Source organism: Pyricularia grisea, chromosome I (genome assembly GCF_004355905.1).
Source record: "Pyricularia grisea strain NI907 chromosome I, whole genome shotgun sequence".
Taxonomy (NCBI): Eukaryota; Fungi; Ascomycota; class Sordariomycetes; order Magnaporthales; family Pyriculariaceae; genus Pyricularia; species Pyricularia grisea.
Window position 1 is genome coordinate 3,861,047 of NC_044973.1, and position 18,067 is coordinate 3,879,113.

Here is an 18,067-nt window from a genome sequence, read left to right on the forward strand (position 1 = left end):
AAAAAAAAAAAAAAAAAAACATAAAATAAAATACAAATCCAAGTTTGGTTCTGTTCAGCGGGGCAGAATCATCAGACGAGAGGAACCTCGCTGAAGAATCTCTTGATTCATTCATTCCAGGCAGCGGAAAGAAAGGCCCCATAATTCAGGACCTTACCGGGGAGGGGTTGATCGACCTATTGAACGCGGGCCGAGCAACCCGGCTGGGCTGTCCATGTCTTCTTTTTTGTTCGTTTGTTTTGTCAATCAAGCTTGCAAGGAAGAAGAGTCCTTCCTATTGAGCTACTAGAACCAACCGTGCGTTTATAGATTAAGTTGGTCGCGCACGGCCTCTTTGCTTACTATCCTCCGGTAGGTAAGTTGATTGGTATAAAACTGAGTGACGATCAATTTGTAAGAGAAGCTAGGAATTGCGAAAAAAAAAAAAAAAAAATCAGTAGTGATGCCCGGGCAAAGGTGAGAAAATAGGGCACAAAGAAAAGCGCTCGTCTTTTCAACGCAGTGGTTTCCGGAATGGGCGACGGACGAACAAGCCATCATTCACTCGGTTTTAGGTACCTTACTACAAATGGTAAAAGCAATCAACCTAATCGTAACGGCTCAGGTCTGCGTGTGGTTGCACTGATTGCTGTACTTTTTCTTCTTCTTTTTCGGAACGAGGTCTGTGCTTATGCAGCCACAATACTACATAAAAATGGCACGGATCACCACATGACATCCACAAGCTGCAGCCAGCTGATGGACGGAGCCCAACAAGACAGAGAGCTGTATAAATAAATGTTGACACAAAAAAAACCGACAAAACAATTTGGTGGCCACAAATTGGGGAACTGTGATGGGTGGCAAGAGCTGACACAGAAAGAAAGAAAAGGGAAAAAAGAGAGGAAAGGGAAATTGGGCTTATCTTAGTGTGTCAAATATACCACCATATGAGTACATTGAAAGAAAGGATCGGATCATCCTTTGGACATGTGGTCAAACCATGGCAAATCATGAGCTTGGCAATCAAATACCCCATCAATCCCATCTCGTCTTGCCGTCTTGCAGTGCGTGCCAAAGCTTGGTAGGATATCACGATAACAAGGGCAGGGTGGAATGATTTAAAGAAGGTATAACACTGTGCTAATAATGACCGACGAGATGAACGTTTTCGTGCCCAAAAAAGTATACAGTTCTTAGTGAAAGGTGATTGTGGCCATCGATCAGAACATCAGAGAATATGAGCTGCTGACAGCCAGCCACTCGAACGCCCAGCTTTCGATACGAAAGCGGCGCCTCGCAGCTACAGCAAAGAAAAGAACACCACAACCAGATTAACATGGTGTCAATATTAACCGCACAGCTGAGGGGCGCGGCTGTTGGAGGACAGACAGCTCGAACTTATTCCCACCATCTCTTAAAATATTGAATACTTCAGTGCGCGTGGCACCTTGGCCGTCGCCCCAGTGCGTCTTTACGCATCTGCTCATCGATGTTTGTTCTCTGGGGCCAGGAAATAATGAAGTTGCAGTTTCCAAAACGCTTACAGGGGTTTTCAAAGGGTCTTCAGGCCTTTGGGTGGAGTATAGTGGATCCGCCCAGCGTGTGGCTTGTGGATCTTTCGCTGCCCGCTTTCTTGCCTTGCATTAATACCACCTCAATACTTGCGACGAAACAACCTGCCAAAGGTGAATGATACCATTACCAAGTATGGCCTGTAAGACCGGGACCCTTTCCACTTACTGTACCACATACAGTAGGATCATTGAAGGCAGAGGCGGAGATAAAATTGATATTCGGTGCTAGCCTAGATCGATCACTAGCGTTAGCAGGGGTAAACAGGGGCATACATCTCGTGTGGAGATCTCATTGCTACGGTATGCTGTCGCCGTAGTGGCAGATGCCGGTTCTTGAGATGAGTGTTGCTTTTCAGTTTCCTTTTGCTCAAGCTTATTGTAATCCTACCTCTCCTTGCCAGCCAGCTCCAACTTTAGACTTGCTCCAGAGCTCCTGCCTCTCAACGTTAGCATTAACTTGGGTGTTTTTTTTTCTTCTTCTTTTCTTATTCTGTCTTGAGTGCTGGCCGGAGTTAGCCGAACTGATCGACATTGACATCCAAGTCCAGCTGTCGACCAGCCCGTTTTCTTGGCTTGCTGGAAAACTACCTAGTCAAAGGATCGCAACCAACAAACTCTTACAACATTCAACCTGCCAGCCAGTCATCCGCAACTCCTTTTATCTTTTTTTTTTGTCTTGTTTTTATTTTTCTCTCTCATTCTTAATCCGAACCCGACCAAAATCGCACCCAGGCCTACGTCGTCGCCGAGAATAGAGCCAGTAGCCACCCCGCTGGGATCTTTTAATTTCATTGGGAATAATTGGACCAACGCTAGTGGACGACGCGAACGCCTTTAGGTCCGTGACAGCAGCTTTTTACTGCCCTACAATATCGAGGCTGCTTTTTTAGTCTTTTGCCTCGGATTTGTGCGAGGGGGTGATTATCAATTTTTTGTGTCTTTTTTGCGCCAAAAAGGAGGGGGGCGTGAGGAAAAAAAAAGGTTTGTGCACAGCGATTTGCCAATCTTTTTATTGCCTTTGATCGTCTATTGCCCAGCACTGCGCCGTACGACCCCTGCATTTCGTGCCGCTTTTTTTTCTCTATTGTCAGAGCTGCCTGCATTGCGAGCTCTCTTTTTTCCCCATTCTCCCAGTCACAACTTGTTTGTTCCATTTTGTTCTTTTTGCGAAATTGGTTGTTGGGATGATCGAACTCGGGTCAGCTCTTTAAACAATTTCTGCACAGCCGTTGCAGTACATACCAGGGCGAAGAAAAGGGAAAAACGGCGGCCGACGAGCATAATCACTCAACATCGTCCGAACGTTGTCAAGACGTGTCAGACGTCAAAAAAGCAACTCGATCTTGACTAGCCTACATATCTCAACACCCCCTCCACGACATACTCTGAGAGAGACATTCTGTCTTTCCTCCCCTGCTTCTCCGGCACACACCGCATACGACTCTTTTTCAGTCTGGGGCCGACATCTTGAGAGTTTCAAACGAGGACCTACACATTTCGACTCAATCCCGCTTGCCCTACCGCACAACCTGCGGCCTAGTCAAGTAACTCACGACAGCTCATTATTGTGTATGACTCGGCTCGTACGACCCAATAGGTAACCAATTGCACTTGCCGAAGACTTCAGATGCCTTAACTTGATCTCGCATTTGGTTTCCTATTGTCAACTTGCGCCTCCGTCAATATCTCGCCTGCCTACAAGAGCTCCTGTCGCCTGACAGTTGGTAGTCTTGCCTGGATTTCGAATTGGACCAGAACACACACTGAATCGAGTCTCGTGCGACTGCAGGCCGCGGTCTTGCTCGGTGAAAGTGACGCCCGCCAGCCGTTCCCCACAGGAAAATCAAATTTTTGGATTTCGGTGCTGTGTTGTGCACCACTACGCTTCACTAAAGTCAGTGAGGACCACATGAAGTGCTACGTTCGCCTGCAAGGACTGGAATACGCAAGTGCTCGGTGGATCATACACATTGTTTATTTTACTGCCGGACATGGTCTTTCGTGTTTCAGTTCGGAACTCTTCACGTCAAGATGGGGTACTAATTCGTCGATTTGCTTACAGCATCCCGCCCGAACTACCTACCTACCCAAGCCCCATCGCACCGAGAGGTTTCGTTACCCAGCACTCGAATGAACAAGGCACATACCCTGACGACTCGACACACCTGCCCGGACGGCGCCTTGTGCTGCTGCCCTACGCGCGCTTAGACTTCACACGATCACAAGCCCGACGAGGCTTAAAACACCTCTAATATACCCATGGCGAACATGACACCCCCCACCGACCATGGCTCCGGCCGCATGTCTTCTGTTTCGTCTATGGGGCCTCCAAAGGTCAGGTCACGCACGCACAGTCTTTCCAGCGATAGGGCATCAACAATTGGAGCAGGCCTCATGTCCCCGCCCTTGACAGTTTCTCCCGAGGCAGCCTTCATCGCCGCAGCGGCTGCTTCTCAGATCGTCACAAACGACCACGACGCACATCAAGATATCTGGTATGACCAGCAGGGAATCGAGCCCCCTTCAGAAACAGTACTCGTCTCTCCAGCAGCACTGGCATTGATCAACAACTTTCTCGACCGACTCCTCTTCAACCTTCTATCTACCGCAAAGTCTACAAGCCTCGCTGCTCTGCGACCTGCGGTGTCTGAAGTATTAAAGCCGAAACTTGCAAAAGATGCGATATATCAGGCCGATGAGGAACTTCAAGAGTATCTCGGTGGAGGAGATGACGAGGACTATGGGTCGCCCAGAAGATCGGAATCTGCTCGCGATTGGGATCTTGAGCTGGTATGGAAGCGGACTCGTTTGCGGTGCATGGTTTACTCATCCCTGGGAGACTTGGAAGAGGAAGACGAAGATTTTCACATGGAGCAGGAGAATCTACTTACCGGGGACGAGACTGTTGAGGAGACAATATCACCAGCCGTAGCCATCTTTCTCACCTCGGTTTTAGAGTTCATGGGAGAGCAGGCTCTGATCGTAGCTGGCCAGGCTGCGTTCCAGCGGATGCGTCACCAGTACGAGAAGTCATTACGAGAAGGCACTCGAAGCCCTGCCGATGTGGCCGACAGGATAGTGGTCGGAGACAGCGACGTTGAGCGCATTGCTCTAGATAGGACCCTCGGACGACTTTGGCGTTCCTGGAAGAAGCAGATGCGGTCCCCAGTTCTAGCTCAGGAGCCCACATTCCGCAACTTTTCTCGAGACTCGGCAAGGAGCGGCTCCGTGAAGGATTACAGATGGCGTAGTCTGAGCGTTGAGCCACCACGGACAAGGAACGATGGCTCTGTATCTCCACTGGAAGCGGATGAGGAGTCTACCGAGCCGGACATGGACAGTGCCGGTGCAGAGAAGCCTGCGGCTTCTGTACCGCTACCGGTTGGTCCCGACGACATGTTGGAGATCTTGATACCAGGTCTGGCACATTACAGCGATGACGAGGAGGAGCCCTACGAAAGCAAGAGCGAAACCCTACCAAGGCGTCCCAAGAGCATGTTATTAAGTCCTCTTGCTGCCGGAGTCAGGGATCCACCAACACCAGCAACGTCGGTGCCATGCACTCCAAAATTCCCTCCTCGCAAGCGGGCCAACTCTCTCCCTACCCCTGCAGCATCTCCATTCTCGTCGCCCGCGAACAAGCATATCGAAACTGTCACAAGTCCGGCGGAAGATGACGGAGCAGCGCTCTGCGAGCCTGTCACGTCAAATTTGGAAACTCAGAATATGAGTGGTGGTAACAACGAGGTTCCTGCCACCAGGGTCCCGCCATTGTCCCAGAAGTCCTCAAACGCAGTCACAACGGAGTTGAGAGCCGATAAAGAAGTACAAAGGCCCACCATCCAACAGAGGCGCATGTCTTCGGCACAGATCGCGGCTATGATTGCAGGCAGCTCTGGTTCTAAATCCCCAGGTATTGCCGCTCGATCCCCAGGTCTGCCTGCCATATCACCGGCAGTAGCCGCCGCACCGGAGCAAGAGCTTAACGACGAAGCCGAGGAGATTGAAGAGTTTTGTGAGGAGCCAGAGATTCTCACGACCTCGAGGATATCAGTCTCTGGCAGGAGCACCTCACCCACAATTTCGGAACGCAGCAAACCGGCGATTACTATCGGGATCCCAAAACGATCTGCAAGCGTGCATTCCGTGCGGGTGATCGAGGTAGCCACTCCGCGCAGTCCAATGTCGAGGTCTAGAAACAGCTCCGCCGACGCACAGGAGCGCACTTCTCTGAGGAGCAGCAACCTGTCACGAACGGACTCTAACAATGCCTTTACACCCCCTATCAGGGAAGAGGGCGCCAGACAGACTAGTCCCACGAGGAAGGCCTACCCGTTCCCCACCAAGTCGACGCGCCTGCACCAAAGTGACTCGATTTCGGAGGCCGAGGAATCTATTGGGTCGCCCGTCCCTACCATGTCGGTTTCTACACTCTCAAGCAGGACTCCTACACCATTGTTGGATCAGAAGCCTACTACCAGCTATGACGACCTCGAGGCTCAAGCCCAAGCCCAGCCACCAACCATCTTCACAGTACCTAGGGACTCTAACTCGCAAGGCCGCAACTCACCCGCTACCAAAGTCACGATTGTCAGTTCCAGCTCTTCCAGTGGCACTTTTTACCATGAGGACAAGTCCACTGTACCAAGCAAGTCGAGGTCGGCCACCCAGACCAACGCGGATGTGCCTTGTCCGCCCGAACGCAGCTCCAATCGGCCTCAGGGCACAAGCCCATCGACCCGACAGGCGTCTTCCACCACTACTGTCTCGGTCGAGCGATCCAGCCCTAACCGACGTGCGCCGTCTCAGACCAGAGAAGCAGTTGAGCCTCCCCGTGAACGGTCAATCACCCCCATGTCTATGGAAAAGGGCTCGAACCGCAAGCACCATGATTCTGTTTCGACAGTCTCGTCTCTGCAGCAGAGGCTGAAGCCTGTCCGCGCTTCGCAAGACTCGACAAGACCGGTAGACATCAAGACCTTCGATGAGCTGATCCAGAGCGACGAAACGATTCAGTACACGCTGACGCCAGAGAATATGCGTGATATTGATGTGAGTATAGGTGCTGTTCCCGCGCATGCCTTCGGGTTACTAACTTCGCAACAGTCTACGCGTTCTGGCAAGAATGACAGTCCGGTCCTTAGGCCTAAGAGCCGGAAGGGTGAGGAAAACAAGTTCCAGGAGCACTCTCGCTCGGCCTCTACCCCAACTGGAGGTCCTCGTGCAGTCGACCTCAAGAGGTCAGCTTCAGTCTCGAGGGCTGGTGCTCTGAGCTCTCATCCCATCAACGAAGGTGCACCTCTATCTGGGCCAATCCCAAGAGCTCCCGGTCTTACGCCTTCCAAATCCTACGGCGCGGGACCGCAGGCCCGTGATGCTAGGATTCCATTGGAGTCACTAACCGAGTTTGCCGACTTCATCCGCGCTACCGGACCACCTGGTGCCAGCGGTAGTATGGGCGCATCCTCATCCCGTACACCCGCGTCTAGTGTGTCCAGAACCACCGCCGGCCCGGCGGCCGGTTCCAAACAGAGTCTAGAATCCAGCGGTCGCGCGTCAAACACTAGCAATCGTGCACGCTACCAGGCTCGCGATGCAGCCATCGACCCCCGGGAAGATAACTCGGACCTGATCGATTTTATTCGTCGCGGTCCCCAGACCAAGGACAACCCTCGGATACCTCGAACGGTCGCGCCGTTCCGCAACACAATGGACTCGGACCAGTTCGCAACTGCTTCGGGTGGCAAAGCTGTCGACGCTACGCTGCCGGATCTTCGTCACAGTGCCGCCTCGACCAGTGTAACGGAAAACTCGGTGCCGTCTTCTATCAACTCGCAGAGCGCTCTGCTTCGCAAGGACAAGTCTTTGGCCGGCGCCCGTGGTGGCCAAGGCAATACGAACATGTTTGATGAAGAGGATATGATTCCCAAGAGGAAGCAGAGACGAGTCCGCGACCCCTATGCCATTGACTTTAGCGACGAGGAGGACGATGAATTTGAAGAGGCAACACCCAAACCTCCCAGGCGCCTCCAGCCGCCCATTGAGAAGGAGGAGACTCTTGCTGAGTTCCTCATGAATGTTCCCCCTCCCAAGGAAACGAGCCCAGTCCCGTTCAACCTCCCATCGCAGAATCCACCCACACCGAAGAAGAAATCCAGCACGGCCAGTCTCATTTCGCGCTTCACACGCAGGGACAGCACCAAGAGCGACAGAAACAAGGCTGAGAAGGAGAGCAACAAGCTGACCAAACAACCCGATCCCAACTCGGTTGCGCCTCAGAGCCGAGCTGGCGGCGGCCGTGGCTACGTTCCCATCCAGGTGAACCTCCCACCCGGAGTCCACGACTACGGAGCGGTGTCCCCGCGGCCTAAAACTACGGGCAGTTCGGGTAGGGTCCCCATGAGGAAGTTTGAGCCGCGCGAGGCGGTTCCGGTGCCGAACCGGGCCATCTCTGAGCTCGCCGACTTTTTGCGCAACTCGGAGCCGCCGCGCAACTTTGGCCCGGCTGCCTATGGTGGAGAGAACGGGCAGAGACTGCCCAAGCAGTTTTCCGAGAGCGGACAGCGTCTGCCGAAGCAGTTTGCTCAAAGCTGAGACCGGACAGTGTGACGGGCGCATTGCTGCTCAGAGCCTCGGACTTGCATGCACAATCACGATAATGCCATCATGACAGATCCCGATCGCATCTTTAAGTCTTTTACCAGTCCCAAAGGCTGGTGAAATATTATTTTATCCGCATTTTCAATTTTGTACAGTGTCTATTCGTTAACCCCCTTTTTTTCCTTCTCTTTTGTACTTTTTTTTTTCCTGCACCGATTGGATCGACTTTTGGAAAACAAAAATTCATTATTCATACATTGCACAGCATTTCAGAGCAAAATTTGTTAAAATTCATCACCTTCATTTCTTTGTCAATAACGAGGCAGTATAGCCTTTTTTTTTTCATTCTTCAACCTGGCTTCCATGGGGATTTTTCTTTTCTTTTCTTTTCTTACTTGGGTATTGATACCATCTGGCGGGATACCATGGGCCGAGACCAAGATTATACAGGTTCGATTTCTAGTATACCTTGGCCCTGTTTGCTATTGCTTTATTACACTTTGGGGCTGAGATTTTGGGTTTTGATAAATGCTTTGCTTGACAAAGTCACATTTTGCTTGGTATTGTTCATAGTTGATTGGTGCCATATCCATAGAACTCTCTGGACCACTTTGGATAGTATAAACGGGTACCTTGTACATTGCAAAACTTTATTGGGCCTTATCGCACCTCGTGACATGACTGACAGAAAGAGAGCCCCATTACATCCCCCACACAGCACTCAACACGTCGCCAGCCACGACAGACTTCTTCACAGCCCAAACTCTAAATTACATTACGGCATAATGTGGCTTAAACAGGTTTTTTCTACTCGGCTTTTTTTTTATTCTTCGTGCTTTATGTGGCGATCACTTCCATGTGCCTGAGATGGGATTTGCAGAACATCGCGGCAGACCGGCATCTGTTCTTGGCAAATGTCAGGGTAGCTTACGTGGTTTTGGTACGTTGACGTCAGACGTCAGTAGTCGATGCCGAACGACAGGCGCAGCAAAAGGACCCCTCTGAAGATTCCGACGTCAGACACTTCCCGCAAGCCACGCCTTTCAGCTACCCAATTATGTACAACCGCACACGATGAGATGAATGTGTGTGCCGTTGCTTTACTGCATTTGCAAATGGCCTGCTTTCGGGATCATGCTTCCTATGCATATTACGTTGTAGGTATGATTATGCGTTAAGAAGAGAACCTACAAATTATTATTTGCCGGTCTTTTCAATGCTCTAGTCTTCTCTGTATCATGCATGCTATTTGCTTGTACCCTTACCGTAAGTTACCATCACTTACTTAATCGTGAACAACGCCAAGCATCCGAAAATGCTTATTTCTGATCCAATGAAAGGAGGCCAAGAGAGGGTGGGCACACCCTTAGCTGGCACTTTTTTTTGGTGCCACAAGGACGAACCCTGGACTTGTCGGTGCCGTTTCTGGACAGCTCTTTTTTTTTTCATGTTTCTGGCACCATCACACCACCACCCTGTTGAACCCCTTTCATCTAGTTTAGGGGTTCTACCATTGGCTGGATGGGGGCCATGACCTGAATTACGAACGCCCAGCGATGACGGCATTGTTGTGAAAGCGGCAAAACCAAGCCCCCAAACAATCGGCAAGACATCATTCCCACCGGTCCCAAGGGGGAAAAAAAATGGTTGGAAAGGGTGAACAAGAAAGAAGGAAAGGGAATCCATGATACTGTTTGTGTTGTCACTTTCGGGTGTTACGAATCATACCTAGGGATCAGCGTCATCGTTTCCTTCATTGTGGCGCCCGGATACATTAACCCAGCCTCACTTCCCTTTAATTTGTGTGTAGATAGATCTTTCAATCTTCATTCTTTGTCTTACATCTTGATACTCAGTAAAACCCAGGAAGTTTTATATTTCCACCTGCCCACCCCCGGCTCTAATATTCCCTCCTCCCTCCCACCTGCTTGCCACTCCCCCCACCACATCTTCAACATACACCAACCAATCACTTTTTAAGAAGACTATCAACAAAACCGCCAAAATGATCATCACGGATATCGTCTCCATGATCCTCCGCGTGGCGGAGCTGGTCTTTGCCGCGATCGTTACCGGTCTCACGGGTCAGTTCCTGCACCAGAGGGAGAACGTCTCGGCGTGGGACAATGGCCGACACATCTACACCATCACCGTCTCGGCCATCTCTATACTGCTGGCCATCCTCTGGCTGTTCCCCTTCAGTGGCAGCTTCATCCACTGGCCTGTTGATTTCCTCATCAGCGTCATGTGGTTTGCAGTCTTTGGACTGCTTGTTGACGTAAGTATTTATTTTTTCCCCTCTTTTTAAAAACAAAAAGTTTGCTATCGTTTGCATGATCAGACTGATACTGACCTAATCTCTCTGAATTTGTAGTGGCTTGATGGCGGCTGTGGCGACGTCTTCAACTGGTCCGGCATCAGGATTCGCGGCGATGACTTTTGCGCCAAGCAAAAGGCAGTCGTCGCCTTTGCCTTCCTCTCGGCCATCTGCTGGCTCGCTTCCGCCATTGTCGGCCTCGTCTGGGTCCGCAGGCGCGAGAGGCGTGCTGCTGCTGCCAACTACAGCACCCACCGCCGCCGCTGGTACCGCAGCCGTGTCTAAAGTGGTGGAGGGTTGACACATAATTCCATTATGACACCCCCATCAGAGACATGTCTTGAACCCCCTTTTCGAGACTGGGGTAAACCCCCCTTCTCCCCGTGCTGAAGCATGGGTTAATAACCCGTTTTTTCTTTTTCTCTGTCAAAACGTTCTCTACACCAATATGTCTTATCACTCAAGACAGTATATGCGTTGTATTATACAATGGTTTCAATGTTTTTGTTAATAACTCCCCAATACCCTTATACCCCCGCCCCAAGATACCACCTTTTTTTTATTGAAGCATTGAAGTTTATTCGTCAGCCTAGGGTGGAGTTGTGGGGAATACTTTGTCAGATATCTCATAGTTGAATCAATTCCAACTCGTACAACACTCACTACCTTTCCTTCCAAGTATCGTGATATGAAACACTCGGCCGGGATGTGTTCTTCACTAAGTCAAGAACTCATGTTAGAATGCAAAAGCCCAATTAAATAGACTCCGTATTATTACTAGCAGTCTAGATGCAGTTATTTGGCATGGGGTGTTTTGTGGAGTCTATGAAAGCACTAATACAATAAGTGACTTTCTCTGCTATCCGTAGCAAGGGCCGGACATTTATTTACCCTCATCAAGGTAACGTTGTTGAGCACATATGGATGTGATCGGGGGCATTTTACATTTATTTTCTTACCCCTTTTTTTGTCATGCCCAATTGCAGTGGACTGAGAAAAAGCATCAGATGACCCCATCCTGCAACATACACACCGCTGCGATGCCGCGAGTCTAGAACCTCGCAAACCGTGCCCCCGCAGGAAAGTCGTCTACCGGTATACGTCGTATGGATACGTTCTGCCCGTCCCGAGCTAAGGTTGTTGCTGTTGTAACGAGGTGCAGACGTCCTAGGCCGCTTAGCCGGTGGAGGGTGGGGGAGAAAAAAAAAAGAGGTTCTGCAGGCTGCAATGCAATGTGAATCCGAATATGCGGCAAGACTAAAGCAGTTTGGTCCGTTGTCCGTGAGACTTTCACAAGGGGAAGAAAGAAAGGAGTAAAACTAATCAACCCGATTGGAACAACATGTGCATTCAAAACAAAAACCACGCAACAACAAAACAAAAAAAAAACCTGCTTTTTTGTTTAACTAACGGTACAAAATTACAAACTTGGGAGTAACAAACGCACACGTACGCGACACATACACCGCCACACACATCGAGATCTATCGTAGGGGAAAATTTTTTAGGTCATTCAGGCACGGAAAGAGGGGTGAAGACGGGAGGAATCTTTGACCAAAAAAAAAGGATCACAAGGGCTGCTGTGCGAACGATTTTGGTGGAAGCCCCTTTCCCGCATCTGGCCTTTGCCCGGCCTAAAAGGCGTGAGTAACCGTAAACCTCGTTTGTTGTTTTCTGTACCGCGCAATATGCACAAGGCCAAGCGGCCCCCGTGGGACCATCGTCCGCCTCAAATCACTGGTACCTTACCCTAAGGGAACTCAGTCTGCAAGGTACATCAGGGTGTTTAACAGTACCGGTAATGGTTTTGATATTTTTAGCAATCGAAAGTGCCCAGTCAACCGTAATCTAAGCCCGGACTGAGTAAAGAGATAGTTACGTAGGCCCAGTCTCCTATTGATTGGAGGGTCTTCTTTTTTTTTGCTTATCACCGATCGATAATGGCCGCTTGCCATGGAAAGGTGGTCCTTGCCGCATCGTCAAGTTTGAGCCGCAAAGTGCCGAACCGCTGATTTTCCAGGGGAAAAAGATCACATTGAAAGAAAGGGCGAAAGTAAGGATGACGTTTTGGGCTGAGGCTGAACTGCGTCATAGACTTTTTTAGTCAAGTGCGGGGAGACGGGGAGCTTGGCCCGTCGGTTCAAGCTGACTGAATGCATGGGGCAACATGCATGCAAAGCAGCTGATTGGGGATGTGGGGGGGAAAGCTATTACGCCACAGCTACAAAGCAGCTTTCCAGCCACAATTTCCATTGTTCTCCAATGCCCAAGGGGTCAAGAAAAAAGCTCAAGCATCTCGATCAAAATCAGAGAGCACGTAATCGCCGTACCATGTGACCTTGAAAATCACCAAGATGACATTTTGTCGATCAAAGGGCCCCTACCTAAACCCGAAACTTCACAAGCTGCCAAGCTGCTTTGTTGTTTCGTTGCTCTCGATGTCTTTTTGTCGATCACCGTTACTGGGTGGTAGAATGGCCCCGAAATTCTAGCGTCAGTATTAGCCACAAGCGAAAGTGACAGCTTCGCCCAGGCCCTACAGGTTGTATCCACTTATGACGCTAAAGCCCCATCATAACTTTTGGGTCCAGGGCTTGATTTTTCAAAGTTGAGATGCATCCCATCAACGATCAAGTTGATTATGGGACCAGGAGAGTCCAATCAGGCCAAGACTGGCCCGGTAATTGCTGTGTACGCACAGTACTTTCAGTGTTCTTTCAGTACAATCAAATCACTGCTGGCTAGCGCAGGCAAACTCAGCTGGCCCCCACCACGAGGTTCCACAATGCCGCCGTCTCACCTTATGCATTCATTCGCCTTACCGCATACGTACTCCGTACCTTAACTACCTCACACATGTGGGCGGCGAATGTACAAACGCAGCTAGCTAGGATGAATAATGCACAGCTCTCCTCTCTGTTTGCCTTTCCTTTCCATTCGGTCTGGGGGCCAGCAGCACAGACAGGGCCTGCCAGCTCCATCCATATGTCTCTCTCTACAGCTTGGAGCAGTCGACGACATCACATCTCGGCTAAAAAAAAACCCCTGTTGGCCTGGGATGAACTTGGTGACATGGACCTTCTAAGAGGGAGACGGCTTGAACCGAAGTAGCCTGATTGGGAAGTCTTATGCCTTTTTTCCTTTGAGTATCCTTCGCCTGCAGTAGACTAAGCCTGGTAGGTTGTCTTGCGCCGTTGTGGCTCTTGGCCTTGCCCTGTTTGCGTGCCTGGGCCCAATGCCAAGTGGCGGCCTTTCCTTCCCTGCTTTGCCATGCCAGACCAGACCAAGACTTTAACGTCTCTAGCTCTGTACGATGAGATACCAATGCCAATGACAATGTCCATGGCAATCCATGCCCGTACCGTACCCTACAGTCAGTGCTGTACGTACCATACCCCCAAGCAGGCGTGCAGACAGACAGTCAGGGCCCAACCGTCAATCGATGACTTCATCTTGAGGTCATTGTATCTCTGTCCTGTCTTCCTGCTTGCCTGCTTGCCTGCTTGCCTGCTTCATGCCTCTGAGAGCTTGGACCTGTTGTTGAATGCGGGAAGTACCGACCTCTCTTCAAACAACGTCCATCTCGATTATGGTCATCAATGTCTATATAACTGTGCTCTTCCCATCCCTACAAGCCGAGAACTTCCAAGAGAATTCATCATCATCACAAACAAAACAATCACAACAACGCTTACAATCAAACAACCACCACTTTCAAACCCAACTTTAAACAAATCTCACTTTCATATCAACATCATTCACCATGTCTTCCATCGTCAACAAGGTCAAGGATGCTCTCCACCACGACAAGTCTCACGAGACTAAGACCGGCACCCACGGTCCCCACGACAGCAAGGCTGCCAACGTCGCCGACCCCCGCGTCGACTCTGACCGCGACCACCGCGCCAACCCGGCTTCGGCCACAGGCATGAACACCCACGCCACCAACCCCTCGATGGCCGGCCACGGCAACGCCCACGGTGCCACCAGCACCACCGGCACCAGCGGTCTGGGCTCGACCGGCACCACTGGCACCGGCATGACCGGCAGCCACGGCACCTCTGGCATGACCAGCTCCAACAACTACGGCAGCTCTGGTCTTGGCTCCACCGGCTCCACCAACTCGGGCCCCCACGGCTCCAACATGATGAACAAGGCCGACCCCCGCGTCGACTCTGACCGTGACCACCGTGCTGCTCCCGGTGGCATGACTGGCTCCAACAACTACGGCAGCTCGGGTCTCGGCTCGACTGGCACCACCGGCACCGGCATGACCGGCAGCCACGGCACTTCGGGCATGACCAGCTCCAACAACTACGGCAGCTCGGGTCTCGGCTCGACTGGCACCACCGGCACCGGCATGACCGGCAGCCACGGCACTTCGGGCATGACCAGCTCCAACAACTACGGCAGCTCGGGTCTTGGCTCGACCGGCACCACTGGCACCGGCATGACCGGCAGCCACGGTACCACCGGCGGCCTCGGCAGCACTGGCCCTGGCCCCGCTAACAACACTGCCGGCCCCCACAAGTCCGACATGATGAACAAGGTCGACCCCCGCGTCGACAGCGATCTTGATGGCAGCAAGACTGTCGGTCAGGACAAGACTTACCAGAGGTCGTAAGTGTCTAAGTAGGTGCACCTGCTCTGAATTTACAGCGTGTCTACTCGTACCCACTTTTTTTCAGCCACGCACCTTTTGGATCTTGATACATGAACTCTCAGCTAACCAAGCTACTTCCTCTATTTAGATCTGCCACAACTGGCACTCACATGTCAAAGGACCCTACCGATGCCGCTCAGGTGCCTCCCTCTGTGCTCCGCAAGACCCTCGGCGACCCCGTTGTCGAGCATGATGACCACCATCATGGCCGTGAGGACCGTCACAGGCGGGCTAGCGCTCAGGAGAACTTCCGTGGCGTCTAAAGAGTTGAGGAGTACCCTTCTCGTCTCTTAATCTGGCTTGGTTCTTCTTTTGGCATGTAGCGGGCGCTCAGCAGTGGGAAAGATATAGATCTGACGATTTCCTTTTGCAAAACTGGGATATCAGTTTTCTAATTAATCATGCCTGTAATGATACCTACGCTCCATATGAGCTTTCCTAATACCAGATGATTAACATTTACCTTTTTGGTCTTTTTGCGCAATGAGTGATGGATGAAGTGAAACCTCATGTTGATTAATGCACTTATGACATTAAGACTTTGTTCATGTAAAGTGAAGAAACCAAAGGGCTAAAGGATGATCAGGCGTCAGCATTATGATGGATTGTGTATGTTTTGACTTGAAATTATCAAGGTGTTCGTCGTTGCTTGGAGCGATATTTAATTATTGTACAAAGTAACATCTGAATCGAAACTCCGGATCTAGTGGAAACGGAAGGTTAGAAAACGCCGTAACAAAACGAATGTCATCTCAATGTACCAAACGTTCTATTGCATACAACAGGCGGATTTATCGAGTCCCAGATATTCGAGAATTACTCCGTACAGAACACGGGGGGAAAGGTAAAGCAAAAAAGCAAAAATCAATGCGACCAAAGGAGGGGTAGACAAAAAAGTTCCGATAACACTTGGTTCTTAGTATAGCACTAGTTTTTTTTGTTTTTTTTAGTGTCCGGGTTTTCCCCCGAACTGAAGATACCAGTCTAAAGTATAATAGATGGTTTAAAGACAACGGGAATTTGCGGGAGTGTGTAAGCGGTCAAGATAAGGAAAAAAAAATCACAGAAACAAGTCACGGTTAGAGATGATATGATGCATGAAGGAAAACCACAATGCGAGTAGCCCACCCTCTTTTGGGTCTGTCCGTTTCTTTTCGTTGTGAATTATTGTGCCAAGCGGTAGTTTTTTATCCTTTTTTATTATTATTATTATTATTATTATTCCTCTTTTCTCTTTCTTTTTTGTTTCTTCCCTCCATTTGAATGATCCTGATGTGTTTTGACCCTTTTATTTCCGAGAAAAATCCAAGAAATCGAAAACCTAGGTTTACAAGATACGATGGTCGCCAAGGGCTATTTTTGCAAGGTGGCTCAACAAAAGAACTATAGCAAAACGCGTGATATATGGCCCCCGGAGTGTCATTATTGCGTGTCTGTGCGAAAAGATGGTGGTCATACAATCGTATCTCTCTTTTTTTTCTTCTTTTGGCGATAATGGCGGTTATAAGTGCTTACTTACTTTTTACCCTTTCAATACCTAGCTTGGGCCTTAAACCTTGAAACCCCCCCAAACTTCCAACGAAAGACCAAAGAAGGATCGTGGTGTGGGGCAAGAGACACAGCAAAGTATCCTGCACAATTGTCAAAGTACCGATCCCAAAAGCCCATCGTGCGGCAGGTAAACCGGTTAACACTGTGTTGCTTGCATTGCTTCTCTTACTGGTGGGGTTGCATTGTGTTCGTCACGCGTAAGGCTTCCTTGACCAGTTATATGGTGTGCTTTGAGGATTGGGGTTGGGAAATCTTTTTTTTTTTCCCAGGCCCTTGAGGCACTGCTCCTTTGCTTCGCTTATTCAGAAGAGGTTAGTTTAAAAAGGCCAGCTAAGTAAGCTACTCTGTAGAATGAGATCTACAAATGGTGCATGTCTCATCGCGGGAACGTGTATGGTTCGCTTCGCTGGCTGTGATCTGGCTATCTACAAAGTAATTTCTTTTTTTTTTTTTTTTTTTTTTTTTTTTTTTTTTTTTTTTTTTTTTTTTTTTTTTTGCCTCGGGGCTTTTCTTGAATGCCCTCGCTGTGAAGAACATTCTAGCAGCAAGTCTAGCATAACAGTCCGTGGTACATCCTGTGTCGTTTTTTGGGTTTTGGAGGAGGACTAATGATACTCTGATGATTTGGTATTGGTTCGTTCCTTGGATTGGGGAAAGTGAAATGGCAGCTGTCATCCCAAGCACGCAGCACCAACCAAGTATTCTAATCGATCACATCAATCACAAACCAGATTGATCAGAGACCAAGAGGGGGGCGGGGGCGGGATGGAATCCGCGGATCGCGGGAATGAGCTAGTCCCTATCTACAGGAGGTAGTACCTGCCTGCCAATGCTCGTACAGCAACAAATTCTTGCCCCTCTGTTGTGTGTCATTGAGTTGCTTTTCTTGTCCTTCCTCCCCCCAAACCCCGCATCGATTGAAAGTAAAGCCCGATGCTCACCCACCCCTGTCTGCATGCTCCCCATCGCCAAGTATTTTGTGCTCCCTTTGAACTGCAAAAGCAACCCCCCAATCCGAAGCAACCCTCCAACAGCGTCGATCAAATTTGATATCAGTAAGGGGGGAAAAAAGGGAAAAGAAGAAGAAAAAAAAGAAAACGCCACAAAAGTTTTACGGTCTCTCAGCTTTTCAAGACGTTTTCCGCCTCATGTTGAAAACGGTGACACGGCTCAACGGGTAACCGCACCCAGGAGGGTCGGCTAGATGGTTTCATTCACGGCCGGGTCCAGAGAAAAAAAGAGAGTTACCTGGAGTAACATTTGAGCTACCTTACGAATAAGCTACTGTATAGGTAGTACAATAGTTTCGGGAATATTCTAAGTCTTTTGGTTGGTTTCATTTTTCGTTCCTTTTTTTTTTTTTTTTTTTTTTTTTTTTCC

At 49.8% G+C, this 18,067-nt stretch overlaps 4 protein-coding genes across 4 annotated transcripts; 3 read left to right on the forward strand and 1 right to left on the reverse strand.

Moving 5' to 3' along the window:
• Positions 1 to 2,761: 2,761 nt before the first annotated feature.
• On the forward strand, positions 2,762 to 8,804 carry PgNI_06219 (uncharacterized protein). The gene is made up of 3 exons (XM_031126245.1): positions 2,762 to 3,450; positions 3,619 to 6,608; positions 6,663 to 8,804. The coding sequence occupies exons 2-3, from the start codon at positions 3,816 to 3,818 to the stop codon at positions 8,148 to 8,150; spliced, it is 4,281 nt and encodes a 1,426-aa protein (XP_030982493.1). The 5' UTR covers positions 2,762 to 3,450; positions 3,619 to 3,815; the 3' UTR covers positions 8,151 to 8,804.
• Positions 8,805 to 10,025: 1,221 nt separating this feature from the next.
• PgNI_06220 (uncharacterized protein) lies at positions 10,026 to 11,127 on the forward strand. The gene is made up of 2 exons (XM_031126246.1): positions 10,026 to 10,434; positions 10,531 to 11,127. Exons 1-2 carry the CDS (start codon positions 10,162 to 10,164, stop codon positions 10,756 to 10,758), a joined length of 501 nt encoding a protein of 166 aa, XP_030983282.1. The 5' UTR covers positions 10,026 to 10,161; the 3' UTR covers positions 10,759 to 11,127.
• A 2,513-nt stretch (positions 11,128 to 13,640) lies between these two features.
• PgNI_06221 (uncharacterized protein) lies at positions 13,641 to 13,925 on the reverse strand (the record flags this gene model as incomplete). The annotated part of the gene is made up of 2 exons (XM_031126247.1): positions 13,641 to 13,841; positions 13,869 to 13,925. 2 exons carry the CDS (start codon positions 13,923 to 13,925, stop codon positions 13,641 to 13,643), a joined length of 258 nt encoding a protein of 85 aa, XP_030983279.1.
• Positions 13,926 to 14,236: 311 nt separating this feature from the next.
• PgNI_06222 (uncharacterized protein) lies at positions 14,237 to 15,778 on the forward strand (the record flags this gene model as incomplete). Its single annotated transcript, XM_031126248.1, has 2 exons — positions 14,237 to 15,093; positions 15,225 to 15,778. The coding sequence occupies 2 exons, from the start codon at positions 14,237 to 14,239 to the stop codon at positions 15,397 to 15,399; spliced, it is 1,032 nt and encodes a 343-aa protein (XP_030982957.1). The 3' UTR covers positions 15,400 to 15,778.
• Between the last annotated feature and the right edge of the window lie 2,289 nt (positions 15,779 to 18,067).

Coding starts and splice junctions, on each gene's coding strand:
- PgNI_06219 (XM_031126245.1), top strand. CDS start 3,816: ATGGCGAACATGACACCCCCCACCGACCATGGCTCCGGCCGCATGTCT. Junction 6,609..6,662: donor AGAATATGCGTGATATTGAT/GTGAGTATAGGT, acceptor ACTTCGCAACAG/TCTACGCGTTCTGGCAAGAA.
- PgNI_06220 (XM_031126246.1), top strand. CDS start 10,162: ATGATCATCACGGATATCGTCTCCATGATCCTCCGCGTGGCGGAGCTG. Junction 10,435..10,530: donor TCTTTGGACTGCTTGTTGAC/GTAAGTATTTAT, acceptor CTGAATTTGTAG/TGGCTTGATGGCGGCTGTGG.